This window comes from Rousettus aegyptiacus, unplaced genomic scaffold, assembly GCF_014176215.1.
Source record: "Rousettus aegyptiacus isolate mRouAeg1 unplaced genomic scaffold, mRouAeg1.p scaffold_m13_p_3, whole genome shotgun sequence".
NCBI classification, from domain to species: Eukaryota; Metazoa; Chordata; class Mammalia; order Chiroptera; family Pteropodidae; genus Rousettus; species Rousettus aegyptiacus.
This window is the reverse complement of record NW_023416306.1, coordinates 166,400,366-166,414,967: the sequence shown is the minus strand read 5'-3', so window position 1 is coordinate 166,414,967 and position 14,602 is coordinate 166,400,366. Positions and strand designations below refer to the sequence as shown.

Sequence of the window (14,602 nt, the reverse complement as noted above, 5' to 3'; positions counted from 1 at the left end):
ACCCCTCCCCCAACAACACCCTCCCCCACCCCTCCAGTCTCCCCAGGCCTCTCAGGACAAGAGAGACCAATTCCTAGAAAAGAAAGGAGGGAGAGCTGGCTTCTGAGAGAGCCACTGCCAGCTTATTCCAGAATGTTCCAGGGGCTGATTTGGTGTGGAAAATACTGCAGCTGTGCCCGTGCCCACCAAGGCCGTCCCCCACAGCTGTGGGAGCCTGGGCAAGCCATGCCTGCTCTCTGAGCCTCAGCTCCTCCCCAAGCCAGATATGGACGGGTAACACCTGCAGCCAGCATGAACCCCCAGACAGCCCACTGCACTCCATGGCAGAAACAGCTGTGTGAGACTGAGCTTCTGATGGTGGCTGGGTGGAGGGTAAGGAAAGGACAGGGTCATTCAGAGAAGGAGGGGTGTCAACCAGGGAAGGCTTCCCAGAGGCGGCGGCACCCGAGCTGGATTAATATATCCAGGAGGCTGAAACAGCCCTGTGAAAGCTACTGAGTCCAGGGTTTAGATGATGAAGGCAGTCCGGGCGGTAAATTGAGCAGATGTCACACGAGTCTGTCCTCAGCATTGGGAGGAACTCAGGACCACTTCCATGTTAGGGAGGAGGCAGGCTTCTTCCTCCTTCATGAATGTCCTGGTCTGTCTCCTGCAGCGTATCCAGCAACCATCGACCAGCGCACCCTGCAGGAGGAGACAGCCCTTTACCTGGCGACATGCAGGGGACACTTGGACTGCCTCCAATCCCTGCTCCAGGCTGGGGCTGAACCTGACATCTCCAACAAGTCTCGAGAGACACCACTCTACAAAGGTGAGCCCCACCCCCCACCCCCCGCGGGCTTCCCAGAGGAAGGGTCCAGAAACTAGGAGGGCAACTCTGAGAGCATCGCTCCTGAGGTGCATAATCGCCCACGCGGGGAGTCTACTTTGAAGGGGCAGCCTCACTCTATGTATCACTTAGGTACTTGAATCATTGATTAGTGCGTATAGTCAGTCAACATCTCCCAAGTCCTCTTGGGACAAGCACAGAGCGGAGCGCAAAAAGATACCATCCATGCCCGAGTGCTTGCCCTGCCCGGTGCGCATCGACTCACAGACGACAGGCAGCTAAGGGCGATGAAGCGCTCGACTCAAGGCACCTGGGAGCACAGGAGAGATTTGCTGGCTGGGTGGGCAGGGGAATGGCATAGGCGAAGGCAAAGAGAGATGAGAGAATTTGTACCTCTGCGGTGTTTAATAAAACCAAAAATTCCCGGCTGACTCAATACATCATCCAAAGGCACTGGCTACCCTAGCACGTGCCGAGAGTCGAAATGCAAATCATTTTCACAGCCGGCCGTTATCGAGCGCTCACTCAATGCCAGGCACACTTCTTTTATGCATCTTCACATCCATCTCCCTGTGAAGCAGGCACTGCTAGAATCCCCATTTCACAGATGAGGACCTCAGGTGCAGAGACCTGAAATGAGGCGCCTGGGATCACACAGTGGGGGAGCCGACCTGGGGTGCCAGCACCTCACTCTGAACTACTACATCATAGAGCATCTAGTTCATGCACGTGCGCTCAAGCGATCGGCCTGGGGTCTTGCAAAAATGAGGGCCTTTACACTTGGAAGAACTGCAGAAATCCCCAATTTCCCACGTGCCTAGTATCTGGCACCTGGAACATTCCGTAGGCAGCAGAAACTGGGTAGCCAGCCGGTAACCAGGTCCACTGCAGACCTGAGGCGGAAGCGTCTCCCAGGACTCACATGTATCCGGCCACCACAGCCATCGCCTGGGTCTTCCGCTATCCCAGAGACAGCCCCCGGCATGCTGAGCGATTCATACATGAGCCCTGGGCCCTGGTCCTGCCTGAGCTCCAACATGGGCCAAGCACTGTGCTAGAACCTTCCATGCACTGCATCACTCGGTCTTCCCAAGGCATCCTCTCAGGAAGGTTTTGTTATCTCTGCTTTACAGGTGAGGAAACCAAGGCTTTGAGAGGTAGGGAGCTTCACCTAGGGTCCTGTTTGAAATATTACACAAGCAGCATCTCCTTCTTCTTACCACCTCCCTGACTGACTCAGAGAAGCTTCCAGGGGTGGTTAATTTGGACAAGTGTCCGGCCTACCTGGTGGTAACTGTGGCCAGAGCCAAGAGTACATGTAGGGTCTAGAGAGAGATGAGGCATAAGGGGGAGGTTTGGGCAGGTTGAGAAAGACTTGACGAGTTGTACTCAGAAGATAAATTTTACCCCAAATTCAGTGAGTAGACGTTGAGGAGGGGTTTTGAGCAGGAATATGGCTCTCTCCTCCTCCTCCTCTTCTGACCTTGGCAATGTGAAAGACTGAAGCAGGGAGACGAGTTTGGGGCACCCAGGAACATCCCAGAGGACAGAGACGCCAGACCCGGTGGCCTGGGTTTGAACCCCAGTTCTGCTATTTACTATCCGCGTGACCTTGGGCGAGTCCATCCACCACTCCGTGCCTCATCTTCCTCATCTGCGAAAGGCAATAATAACAATACATCTTCTAAGGGCAGTTGAGAGAATTAAACTAGTCAATTATATAAAGTGCTTCAAACGGAATGCCTGGCACAGAACCCGCGCTATACACAAGTCATCAAATATTATTGCTAATTTATTATTACTATGACTTTTAGCTGTACATCTCAGGTTTAATTCTGAGACTGAACCTGAGTGCATCCCCGATGGATGTTTGTTGAGTGGATGGCTGATGAGTGAATGAATGAACAGACGAATGAAGTCGTGGCTGACCAGGTCCTGCCAGGCGCCCTGCTGACCACCTTGCTTCTCCCCGGGCGCAGCTTGCGAGCGCAAGAACGTGGAGGCCGTGCGCCTCCTGGTGCAGTACAGCGCGGACACCAACCATCGCTGCAACCGCGGCTGGACAGCTCTGCACGAGTCTGTGTCCCGCAACGACCTGGAGGTCATGGAGGTCCTGGTGAGCGGAGGTGCCAAGGTGGAGGCCAAGAATGCCTACGGCATCACCCCCTTGTTCGTGGCCGCCCAGAGTGGGCAGCTGGAGGCGCTGAGGTTCCTGGCCAAGCACGGTGAGTGCTCAGGGTCCCCGGGTCGTGGAGCCCCCGAAGGGCGCACATCCGGGAAGGCTCTCAGAGGTCAGCAATGAGGGAAGGCAAGCTCAGGTGTCATCTCATGGACATACTCCGACCGAGTGGCAGTGTCTTCTTGCAGGGCTGTGTCGAGAAGCCCTCCGAGGCTGTGACCAGGCCCAGCGGGACACGTGTTGTAAGCCACGAGGGAGGCCCGCGTTGGGCACAGATTCAGGGGAGAGGGGCACACGCGCTGAATATTTGCACTCTCTACATCCTTGTTTTACAAATGAGGAATCTGAGGCCCCAAAAGGGGAACTGAGCTCTCTGTTTTCACACAGCAAATTAGCGGTAGAGCGAGTATCGAGTATCGGTCACCCGACACCCCAACCACTTCTCCTCCCACCGAGTCACATATCAGGGCCAGGAGGAACCTCAGACGACTTCTAGATCACCTCTTCCTCTGTGGGTGACGAAACCAAGGGCCGGGATGGGAAAATGATTTGTTCAAAGTCACACGGCAAATTAGCGGCAGAGCCGGAATGTGATCCCAAGTCATTGATTCCACTCTTTGCCTGTGAAAACTCTTTGTTCACTTAAAGGAACAAAATAAAATAATATGGTCTGCATTATGATGTCCCATAGCAGCAAACCCCGAGGCAGTGGCAGACATTCTTTTGGGTCGAGAGCATTATTTTCTGATCTCTCCTAAGAACATCTTTAATTTTTTCCCCCTCTCTCCATGAGAAGTGGCAGCAGGGAGGCCGGAGGTAAGCCAGCCCCTGGGGCAGAGCTGGAATAATTCGTTGAGGGCCATCTGTGTGCCAGGCACTGCGCTAAGCATGAACGCAGATCAGGCCAGCGGGGTTTTCTCCATAGCGGTATGAGGTAGTTAGTGTCTTCGTTCCATTCTGTAGATGAGGAGACTGAGGCTCAGAGGTTACATGACTGGTCACAGTCCAAGCTTCCATCTGACCCCAAACTGCACTTCCTTTCTACTTTGCCACTCCACCCAGGCCTCCAGAATGGCCACCGTGGGACTCGGCTCAGAGAACCGGCCACTTAGCATGTCCCTGGGCAGTTAGGGAAACGGACCCAAGGCACTTACATGAAGCCAGGGATGAAATTGGACTGAGCAGCTTGAGAACAAAGGGGTACAGGCAGGGAGGGCCCTGGGAGCCCAGGCAAGGAGGCTGGGCGATGGGCAGGATGCTCAATGGGCAGGAACCGGCTAACCCCGAACCTCTGCCTAGCTCTCCTGCCAACACTGAGTCAGGGTCTCTTCCCTTTGTGGGCTGAGTCCACCCGTGAATCCAAATATTTTCCTTGTCTGAGCGGGTGGCTTTGCTGGTGGGGTCCGGGCTTCCAGGGCGCCTGACTTCACCAGCACCTGGAGTCAGAGCTGCTGGCTGACCCTCCCTCGGGGGCGGAGAGCAGTGCCAGCCCCTGTGCTCAGGCCCCCTCCTCCTGGAGAACGGCCACGTGCCGAGCACCTGCTCTGGGCCAGGCACCGCGCAGGCGGATCGTCTTAGTCCATCCGGCTGCTGTAACAGCACCGCGGACCGGGTGACCCACAGACCACGGGAACATATTTCTCACAGTTCTGGAGGCTGGAAGTCCAAGATCAAGGTGCCGGCAGATTCAGTGTGTGGCGAGGTCCCACTTGCTGGTTCACAGATGGCCGTCTTCTCACGATGTCCTCACATGTTAGAAAAGTGAGAGACTCCCTGGGGTCCCTTTTATAAGGGCACGAATCCACCCTCAGGGGGGGCTTAATCACCTCCCAAAGCCCCGCCTCCTCACACCATCACGCTGGGGGGTGCGTTTCAACACATGCATTTTGGGCGGGACACAGACATACAATGTACAGCAGATATTTACTTATCACTCCTCACAGTGACCCCGATGCTATTATTCCTGGTAGACAGGTAAGAAACTGAGACTCCCAACAACTGCCTGAGGCCACGGAGGTTGTAAGCCATGAGACAGAAACTTCGGCTGGTCCTTTCCTGTCCCAAAAGCCTGTGTTGGTTCCGCTAGACCAGAAATCAGTCATGAGAAACTAAAAATTACCAGAAAGCCCGAGAGCAGCGGACTTCCCAGCGAGAGAGGAGCCGTGGTTAGCAGATACTTCTGATGTCAGCCCCTGCTGACGCCCGCTGCTGGCTCAGTTCTATTTCCTTCCAGAAGAGGGAGGGACTGGCGAGCAGGCTGTACCTCTCTTTGTAGAGAAACCCGAGTGCTCGTCTGTTCTCTCCATCACCACCAGGAGATGGAGCAGGTGCAGGAGATCGGGCTGAAGGGAAACGGTCACCACCAGGCTTGATTCCTTCGCCCATCTGCAAGATGTGGCGTTTTCGTCAGAGGAGACAGGAAGCCATTCCCCTCTTATTCCTGGAAATGGAGGGAAAAGAAGGACCAATCCCAATTAGTAAAGTCATTAGGGTTCTTCTTTATTAGGGCCGCCGCGAGGGCCTTCCTCAGCGCAGGGCCTTCCGAGGCCTGTTGCGTGGAGTTAGGGTCACAAGCGTGGCCTCTGCCATCAGACCATCTGGTTTCGGGTTCTGGCTCTTCACTTCCGAGCTGGGTGGCCCGCGGCAAGTCGCACGGATTCTCTGTGCTTCGACGTCCTTGCCTGTAACACAGAGGTACGAGCAGAGCCGATCACACCCAGCTCAGTAAACGCCGGGTCATCATGGCTGCTTTGGGCGTGACGCTGACTTTTAACGGTCGTTGTTAAGTACCCCAGCGTGTCACGGCGGCTGGCACCGTCCGACGCGGAGGTTGTGTCGGGGACGGTGACCGCCCCGCTCGCTCACCGACCCGCCTCCTCTTCGCCAGGCGCGGACATCAACACGCAGGCCAGCGACAGCGCGTCGGCCCTCTACGAGGCCTGCAAGAACGAGCACGAGCCGGTGGTGGAGTTCCTGCTGTCACAGGGCGCCGACGCCAACAAGGCCAACAAGGACGGCATGCTCCCGCTGCACGTCGCCTCCAAAAAGGGCAACTACAGGTCAGCCCAGGCCCCGTGGCCACCTCCCGACGCACACTGGGGAGGGGGGGGCGGGTCCGAATGTCCCACCCGCAGGAGGAGAAAGGCCCGGGCCAGGGAGGAGCGCACCTTTGGGAAACAAAGGAAAAGGACTAGCAGTTAGCAGGCTGGAGCGCGCGCCCCCCGCAGCGTGATAACAGTGACCACTCACTAGCACTTCCCATCACTAACTGACGTCATCCTTGTAACAACTCTACTTTTAATGACCCTTTTCACAAATCTGCTCGGCAGACACTGTTGCCAAATGAGGATGCTAAGGCACAGAGAGGTTGCGTGACTTGCCCGCCCAAGGTCACACAGCTCGTAGACAGCAGGAACTCACTACTCCAAATGTCACATCTGTAGGAATTCCATTCAAAGTGCCAGGTACGGGTCTGGACTATCGGATGTTTCTGGTAGGGCTGCAAAGATAACATCCCAGGCAATTCGCAAGCATGCAGGGCATACCTACAATGATACAAATAGCGCCAATGATCGTAGCCAGCCTTTACCGAGCGCTTACCATGGGCGGGTACTTCGAGTGAGATGGGAGCAGCTCACGTTCTCAGGGAGTGATCTCGTGGGAGGGAAGATGCACAGGTAGGCACGTGCGCGTGCACACGCGCACACACACACACACACACACCTATGACATAATGAAAGAGCGTGAGGGCTGAGCCCATGGTGGTCACAGAGGAGAGAGATGGGCATGGGCTGGCAGCGGAGATGTGCTAGAGGGGCCCACGCCGCTCACAGGAGCCAAATGTCAGTTCTCGCTGACAGCCTGGGATTGGCCGTGGGGCGAGTCCTCACGCCGCAGAAATTGGCGAAGGATACAAATCGGGGCCTCCTTACCCAGCCCGGCCCGGCTGGTTGGAACACCCACCAGCACCACCGCTAGTTGAAAGGTCAGAGAAGACGTGCCCGGGGGGTGGAACTCCAGCCCCTCGTGGGGAATGCGCAGGGCCTGGTAGTTTCCATTTGACCCACCAGTGTCTCCCCAAAGTTTGACGTTCACAGACTTTCTTTCTGATTTGAGGCATTAATCCTCTCATCGCTTAGTATTTTCCCTTAAAGACATTTTTACCTAAAATAAATTTGTTTTCAATAGGAAATGGTTACCACACTATTAAATTGTTAAAATTATCAACTTAGAATTTTAAAAAAAAAAAAAAATCTTTTCACCTAAAAATTCCACCTCGTGTACCCCAGATGACACACTTTGGGGAACAGCCCTGTCCTCGGCAGGGGGGAGAGGGAAAGGCACAGATCATGCACGTTGGGGGTGTTGTCTGTCCTCCCTAAGGCAGAGGAAAAGGGGGGTGAAAGTGACATTTCAGAGAATGAAATGGGCCCATAAGCAGCCCGAGGCCCTGCTCGGCAGGCTGGCCGCACAAGTGACCAACCAATGCCCTCCCACGCCCATGCCCGATGCAGCACAGAGGAGAGCCTGCCTTCTCGCGGGCGGGAGGCCTGGGCTGGAACCCCTGCTGAGGCCAGGGGCACGTTACCTAACCTTTCTGAGCCTCAGTTTCCTTTCCCAGCGGAGCGCCCGCCACGCCGTGGAGGAGATGCTCAGAGGGCCTGTGCTCCTTCTCGCTCACAGAGAGAGGGTGGATTTCATCACTTATCAGTTAAGCAGTGCAGGGACAAAAACAACGAGTCAGGCAATGGTGACAGGCGAGATGGCATGTTTCTCTTCAGCTCCAGAAAGATCCAGCATCAGTCACTAACATGGTTTATCTGGAGCCTGACCCCAGGAAGATCCAAAGGATGAACAAGAGGAAGGGGCTGCCCTTGGCGCTCTCCTGGCCCGGTGCCTCTCCGTACTTGCTTGTACAGCACAGTCGCTCCTGACTGTTTTTTAAATGGCACGTCCCGGAACCACTGAGCCAGAATCTCCAGGATAGAGGGAACCCAAGCTTTGTCTTTGCAAAGATCCCTGAGCCAATGAGACACAGCCAGCCCTAGTTTCGGGGGAATCGTTGATCTCATCTAACCTCTGATTTGCAGAAGAGAGAACCAAAGCCAGAGAGGGGAAGTGGCTTGCCAGAGAGTAGCTGAGTTGGGCCTGTCTCAGCATCCTTGGGTCACAACCAGATGCCTTCAAGATGTGTGGCCCCAGCTGACAGGGAGTTTGACGGCGCACTGGGGATGCCCAAGAGGGACCCGGGAGCAAGGCTGGTCCTCCCTGAACCACCCCCTCCCCCCAATGAGTGGTTTAAGTCCCCCCGGAGTCTCCTGCTGTGGATTCACACTGACTCCCAGAATGATTTCCCTGCTTGTTCGCCTTCCATTCTCAGAGTCAAGTTTCCTCTGACCCCCCAAGACTGAGAGGTGCCAGGCCATTTTTTGAGGACTGTCCGAAAAAAGGTCAAGGCCAAGTTCCCAGCAGCTTCTGCCACCGGGCAGGGCCCACAGCCTGACCAGCCCTTCGCTCACTCCCTGGGCATGTGATGTTAATGGCCTTCTCCACACTGCCCTCCCATAGGCTGCTCGGGGTTTGACGTGACATTCCATAGGCATTCCACGCTTAGCTACCAGCCAAAACACGCCGCCCATCCATAGCCTAGAAACAGTGCCCAGCAGCTGGTCCCGGTATTTGCCAGTTGGTGCCACCTCTTCAGACATATAACTGGAGAGTGTGCCCCTTGGGCGCGCCTGAGAAAGAACCCCCCCAGATCTCAAAGTCTCAGTTACCTCCAAGGCATACCTTTTCTATTTTCATTTCCCATTTAGCAAAGGTGCCTTTTGAGATGAAAGCTCAACACCAAAGATGGACGTCTGAAGGCACTGTCAGATGAGAGCAGATGCCCCTGTCCGCCCCTCCCCACCACACACAGACAGCAATTCCTTTAAAAAGAATTTAGAATAACATCGAAACCAGTGGTTCCTAGCCCTGGCTACACGAGGGAACCCCTGGGGTCCCAAATTCAGGATGCTCGGGCCCTACTCACTCTCCGACATTCCTAAGAGCTGCCAAGGTGATTTTACTGTGCAGCCCAGCAGAGAACTAGTACCTTAGAGTCTATTTTGTGGCTCACATGTAACACAGACTTGCATTTGGGGCCTCACTTCTGATCCCCTCGTTCTTAAAGATTCTTTCTCTTTTATTTCTAATTTATACTACCTTTGCAAGCCACTTAAAACTCTTTCTGGGAAAAAAAAAAAGCAGAATAGAAAATATTTAATGCATTAAATTAAAATGTAGCTTCTAAAGCATGTTCACAAGCAGGCTAGCTAGCATCCCCATTAATTAAAAGGGGAGCTAAGGCTCAGAGCTCAAGTCCTCACAGAAAATAAGAGGGGAGATGGTGGGCACGGGACCCTTCCCCCACCCCCATCCCCTGCAGGAAGCTGATTGGCTGCCTGTGATTTCTGAGGAAACACAACGGGTGTTTCCCAAGGTGGATCACCTGCAGCAGACTCCCAGGCACCTCCCCAACCTGCTGAATGAGGCTCTGGATAGCAGGGCCCAGGAATTTGCATTTGAGTGATTCCCAGAGCTATTCCGAGTCACACTGTGGTTGAGAACTGGCGGTTTGCACCCTCAGCAAGCTCCATTCTGTGTCTGAAGACCCAGAGACCCCTGGACGGATTGGCTTAGTGCAGGGGGCTGCACAGAGCTGCTGGTGCCTGCTCTTCCTCCTTCACAGAGGAACCGCTCCCTGCTCCAGCTTTAGGCATCTCCTAGAAAAGCTGCAGACTTGCCTCTGCAAGCATCCCTCCTGGGCAGAGGTCCTCCTGTGCCCTTGGGAACGCCCTTGGGCCGATGCTCCACTAGTAGACCTTTGCTGGCTCCAGCATGAGCATCACACAGGCTCAGAGAAAAGGCACTCTCCCCTGACACACACACACGTGCATGCACACACACACACACACACACGGCAGGGTTGGCATAGTGCAGCTCAGTGGTTTTGGCAGAGGACTCATCTGTGGGCGGCTGGTTCCCTTGTGAAAGTTGAGTCCACAGTCAAATTTACACTGATTGTTAACAAAGGCCACACCACGGTGACCCGGTGACCCAGAACGCCCCCACGTTTGGAGAGGCAGGGCAGCGTGCTGCAGTCGCCCTGGGGGTCAGGATACCAGCGACCACCATTTATCAAGTGTGTACTGTGTGTCCATCAGCTTAATGTGTAAGATCTCATTTCCTCCTCAAAAGCAGCCTCAGTGAGAGTATCATTAAATTGCGTTTTGTTAAGTGGGCAGAGCGAGCCCACCTTGCTGGGCTATTACGACGAGTAAATGAGATAAAATACTTAGCTCATAGGATCAGTTTCAGGATTAAACGAGCTGAAGGTGTAAAAGTGCTTTGAATGGCACCTGGAACACAGCAAATGCTCGGCGATATTATGGTGATTATTATTTAGGGAGAGAAAGTGCTCACAACCACCCATAGGGGCTCAATCGAGGGTAACTATCACCGTTCTCATCCTCACTATTATTATGACTAATTACTCTTCTGTCATAGACGTGGTTCCAAGAGGTTAAGTGACGGGCCCGAGATGGCCCGGCACTAGGAGGCAGACAGAGCTGATGGCGTAATCCAGGCCCACTGCCCAAGGTGGGACCCCTACGTGCTAAGTTCCGCCTGCTCGGGGTAGCTCTCTGCTCTGTTGCCTGTCACGTGGCTGGGGTTCAGGTAGGACAGGTAGTATGGCAGGGCGGCAGCCTGGAGCAAGGGGAGTATGGTTCAACGACTGGTGGGTGCCAAGAAAAAGGCGAGAAGGGACCCAGTTATTGGGACTGGGGTCCAAAGTCACCTGCCGAGCTGCTGCTCCGCGCATCGTCGGAACAGCCCCGAGCGGGGTCTGCTCTGGTGTCAGGGCCTGAGCTGGGAGTGCAGCCACCACACTGGGGAAAGGAGGAGGAGCAGGGGACCGGGCCTCCCGGGCACCGAGGGCTCTGTCCGGCAGCGGGCACCCCTGTTCCTCTTCGTAAAGTGCGCTTTGCGCGGTAACACTCTGCGGTCCCACGACCCGGCCCCAGCCTCTCCTCCAGCCCTCAAAACAGGCCAGGGGAGAGACGCAGTGACAGGCAGCAGGGCCACCAGCACGGCCATCCCCAGGGTTAGGGGGACTGGGGCATCGTGGAGAGGCCCGGCCCTGGGCGTGCTAGACACCCACGACTGGGCCTGGCTGTGCCATCCGCCTCCTGTCCCACCTCACGCGTATCCGCTCAGGACCAGACCTCGGTCTCACGCTCTTTAAAATGGGAGGGCGGGCATACCGAGCTCCATTACTGCATTATTAAGATGACGCTCTGGGGCTCCAGGCGCTGTCTGCTCACGTTCCCACATTCCTGCCACTTCCCCTCGGTTCTGCAGGCGGTTGCCAGAGCCCAGCTGTGACCCGCCGGAGATACCAGCCCCATCTGGCCAGCAGCCCCAGGCTGTCCCTCTTGCTGTTCTTTCCCAGTTTGGGCAGGTTACGGCTGTTAGCGAGCATTTGTTGCCAATGGCCTCAGTCCAGGGTGAGGCCCCAGCCCTGCCTTTGACCGGCACCTCTGCAGAGCGAGGTCAGGCCTCCTGTGCCTGCACAAATAGAAATTAGGAGGCAATTAGCCCCCCTGGGTGTATGAATTTCCTTTTGAGGTTTTAGAGGCAGATTTTAGGCAAACAGCATTACTAACAATAATAACACTTTCCACTGAGATCCTAGCGGGAGGTTGCTGGCATCGGATTTCCAGGAAGTGGAGAATCAGCGTGCCAGGAGGCAGAGAGGCGTGGGAACGGGCCTGGCGGCACCTGCTTGCCCTACCATGGCCACCTCCTTGGAGTCGCATGGGGCGGCGAGGTCACCTGTCATCGGGGATTAGATGGATTAAGGCCTGGAATCATGACAGGAGCTTGTTCCTGCAGGTGGCAGGGGTCTAGAGGGAGAGAGAAAAGATAGGGGTCAAGAGTCCTGGGGTCGGGCTCCCAGGCTGCTTTATGACCTTCGATTAGTCACTTCATTTCTCTGAGCCACATGGATTAAAAGGAAGGCCACAGACTTGCTCAGGTTACCCCACAGGGCTGCGGGAAAGGCAAAATGGGGCAGGCAAGTTAATGCATCGTGAAGAATGACGAATCCCCTGACATATCGGCTGTCACCCCTGACTGCTACATAACAACTAAGGGACTGGTTAAGAATGTGGCCCTTGCTCTAGGGGAAAATCAGACTACCTAGGTTCAAATCCTGGCTCCAGCACTTATGGCTGTGTATGTATCTTTGGGCAAGTGACATACTATCTCTGGGCTTCTGTTTCCTCATCTGTAAAGGAGGCTCATACTAGTGGAGGCAGTGCCCCATTCAGCAGGAGAGAGCAGAGCCAGGGATCTCCAGCCGCAGCTGAGACTGATCCACCCCCTCCAGGCCCCAGGCAGGGCAGAGAGCCTGGCAGAGGCTAGAGTCAGACTTCAGGGTAAGAGGCGATAAGACTTACAAGACAGGGGAGTGACCTTTATGGTCACTCTGCACCACTCTTTACTGGCTATGTGACTTCAGGAAGTCGGTTGAAACTCCCCGAGACTCAGTTTCCTTATCCGTGAAATAGGGATAGCAGCAGACCCCAAAGTGGTAATTGTGAGAATGGCTGGCTCGTCAGCCGTCCCAGGTGGGCCCAGGGGCGCCCTACACAGCCGCTGTGCGAGGCGGAGCCTGGCCCCTCCGCGCCCCCTGCCGGCGGGGCCGGCCCCGACCTGCCGCCGCCCGGTGACCCGCGCGTGCCTGCCCCGCCCGCAGGATCGTGCAGATGCTGCTGCCGGTGACCAGCCGCACGCGCGTGCGCCGGAGCGGCATCAGTCCGCTGCACCTGGCGGCCGAGCGCAACCACGACGCCGTGCTCGAGGCGCTGCTGGGCGCGCGCTTCGACGTGAACGCGCCGCTGGCGCCCGAGCGCGCGCGCCTCTACGAGGACCGGCGCAGCTCGGCGCTCTACTTCGCCGTGGTCAACAACAACGTGTACGCCACCGAGCTGCTGCTGCTGGCCGGCGCCGACCCCAACCTCGACGTCATCAACCCCCTGCTCGTGGCCATCCGCCACGGCTGCCTGCGTACCATGCAGCTGCTGTTGGACCACGGCGCCAACATCGACGCGTACATCGCCACGCACCCCACCTCCTTCCCCGCCACCATCATGTTCGCCATGAAGTGCCTGTCGCTGCTCAAGTTCCTCATGGACCTCGGCTGCAACGGCGAGCCCTGCTTCTCGTGCCTGTACGGCAACGGCCCGCACCCGCCCGCCCCGGCGCCCTCCAGCAGGTTCAACGACGCGCCCACCGGCAACAAGGCCCCCGGCGTGGTCCAGGTAGGAGAGCGCGCTTCCAAGGCGGTGTGGACTAGTGGCGCACTCGCTTTGGAAGCAGCTTGGACTGCTCTCTAAAGGCATGGTGGTTAATAAGCTTTGGAGACAGTGAACTAGTAGTTAATGCGCTTTGGGAAGAGTGTAGACTAGTAGTTAGCACACTTTGGAGGCAACGGACCTCGATAGTTAGAATGCTTTAGAGGCACTAGAACTTAGTGGTTCCCACGAACAGTAAATCCTTTGGGGGAGGCATTGGAAGAAACAGTGGAGCAGGGGACTGGCGGGGAACTCTGCAAAACTGAGGAAGTTCATCACCCCCAGCAAACCTGCACCCCGAATGTGATGGGGAAGGACCAGGACGGGATGGGGGTGAGAGCAGGCTGGTCTAAAGTCAGTGACCCAGAAGCAGGACCTGTCCATGGTGATAAGAAGTCAGAACTTAAAAATGAAAAGGGAGTTAGAAATACCCTTCTCTTGGAGATAAGTATAACGGCTAATGGCCATCTTCAAGGGGCACCTACTGTGTACAAAGTTTATGCTCATATTACCTTAATATGCCCTTGAAGGCGGTGCCATATACCCGGTGCCATATACCCACTTTCTGGACAAGGAAGTTGAGGCTTGGAGAGGTGGCGTGTCCAGCCCAAGTTGCCCACCTTCCACTCTGGGCAGCGGAGGCTTGTGCTGATGTGAGAAGGGAACTGGATCCTAGCCTAGCCTGGGTGTGCCCAGTGTCTGTCCTTAGACATGTCCCCTGCCCTCGCCAGCCTTAGGTTCCCACCTGTAGAATGAGCTCTGGGTGCCCCAGGTCTGGGTGCCCCAGCGCTGGTGTGTGCTCTCTTTCAGTTCTGTGAGATCCTGTCTGCCCCCGAGGTGAGCCGCTGGGCAGGGCCCATCATCGATGTCCTTCTGGACTATGTGGGCAACGTGCAGCTCTGCTCGCGGCTGAAGGAGCACATCGACAGCTTCGAGGACTGGGGCGTCATCAAGGAGAAGGCAGGTAGGGGTTGTCGCTGCTGCTGCTGGCAGGTGTCCCCGCCTGACTCAGGCCCAAGACTCAGGACATGTCACTGTCACTAACATTTGAAGAGCATCTGCTCCATGCCAGGCTCTGTGCTGTGTGTCACATACACTGTCTCCGTGAGTCTGTGTTTTATAAATGAGGAGACTGACCCTCAGAGAGACGATGTCACCTGGGCTGAGGTCGCACCTCTAGTTAGTGGCAGA

General features: G+C 55.8%; 1 protein-coding gene across 4 annotated transcripts in view; it reads left to right on the top strand.

Moving 5' to 3' along the window:
* The window catches only part of ASB2 (ankyrin repeat and SOCS box containing 2), a 39,153-nt gene that overhangs the window by 21,650 nt on the left and 2,901 nt on the right, over positions 1–14,602 (top strand). For all 4 annotated transcript variants that reach the window (XM_016145503.2, XM_016145506.2, XM_016145505.2 and 1 more), the window contains 5 exons: positions 656–811; positions 2,809–3,054; positions 5,896–6,067; positions 12,814–13,378; positions 14,222–14,375. In XM_016145503.2, coding sequence (XP_016000989.2) covers positions 656–811; positions 2,809–3,054; positions 5,896–6,067; positions 12,814–13,378; positions 14,222–14,375 — 1,293 coding nt within the window. The remainder of the gene's footprint in view (positions 1–655; positions 812–2,808; positions 3,055–5,895; positions 6,068–12,813; positions 13,379–14,221; positions 14,376–14,602) is intronic.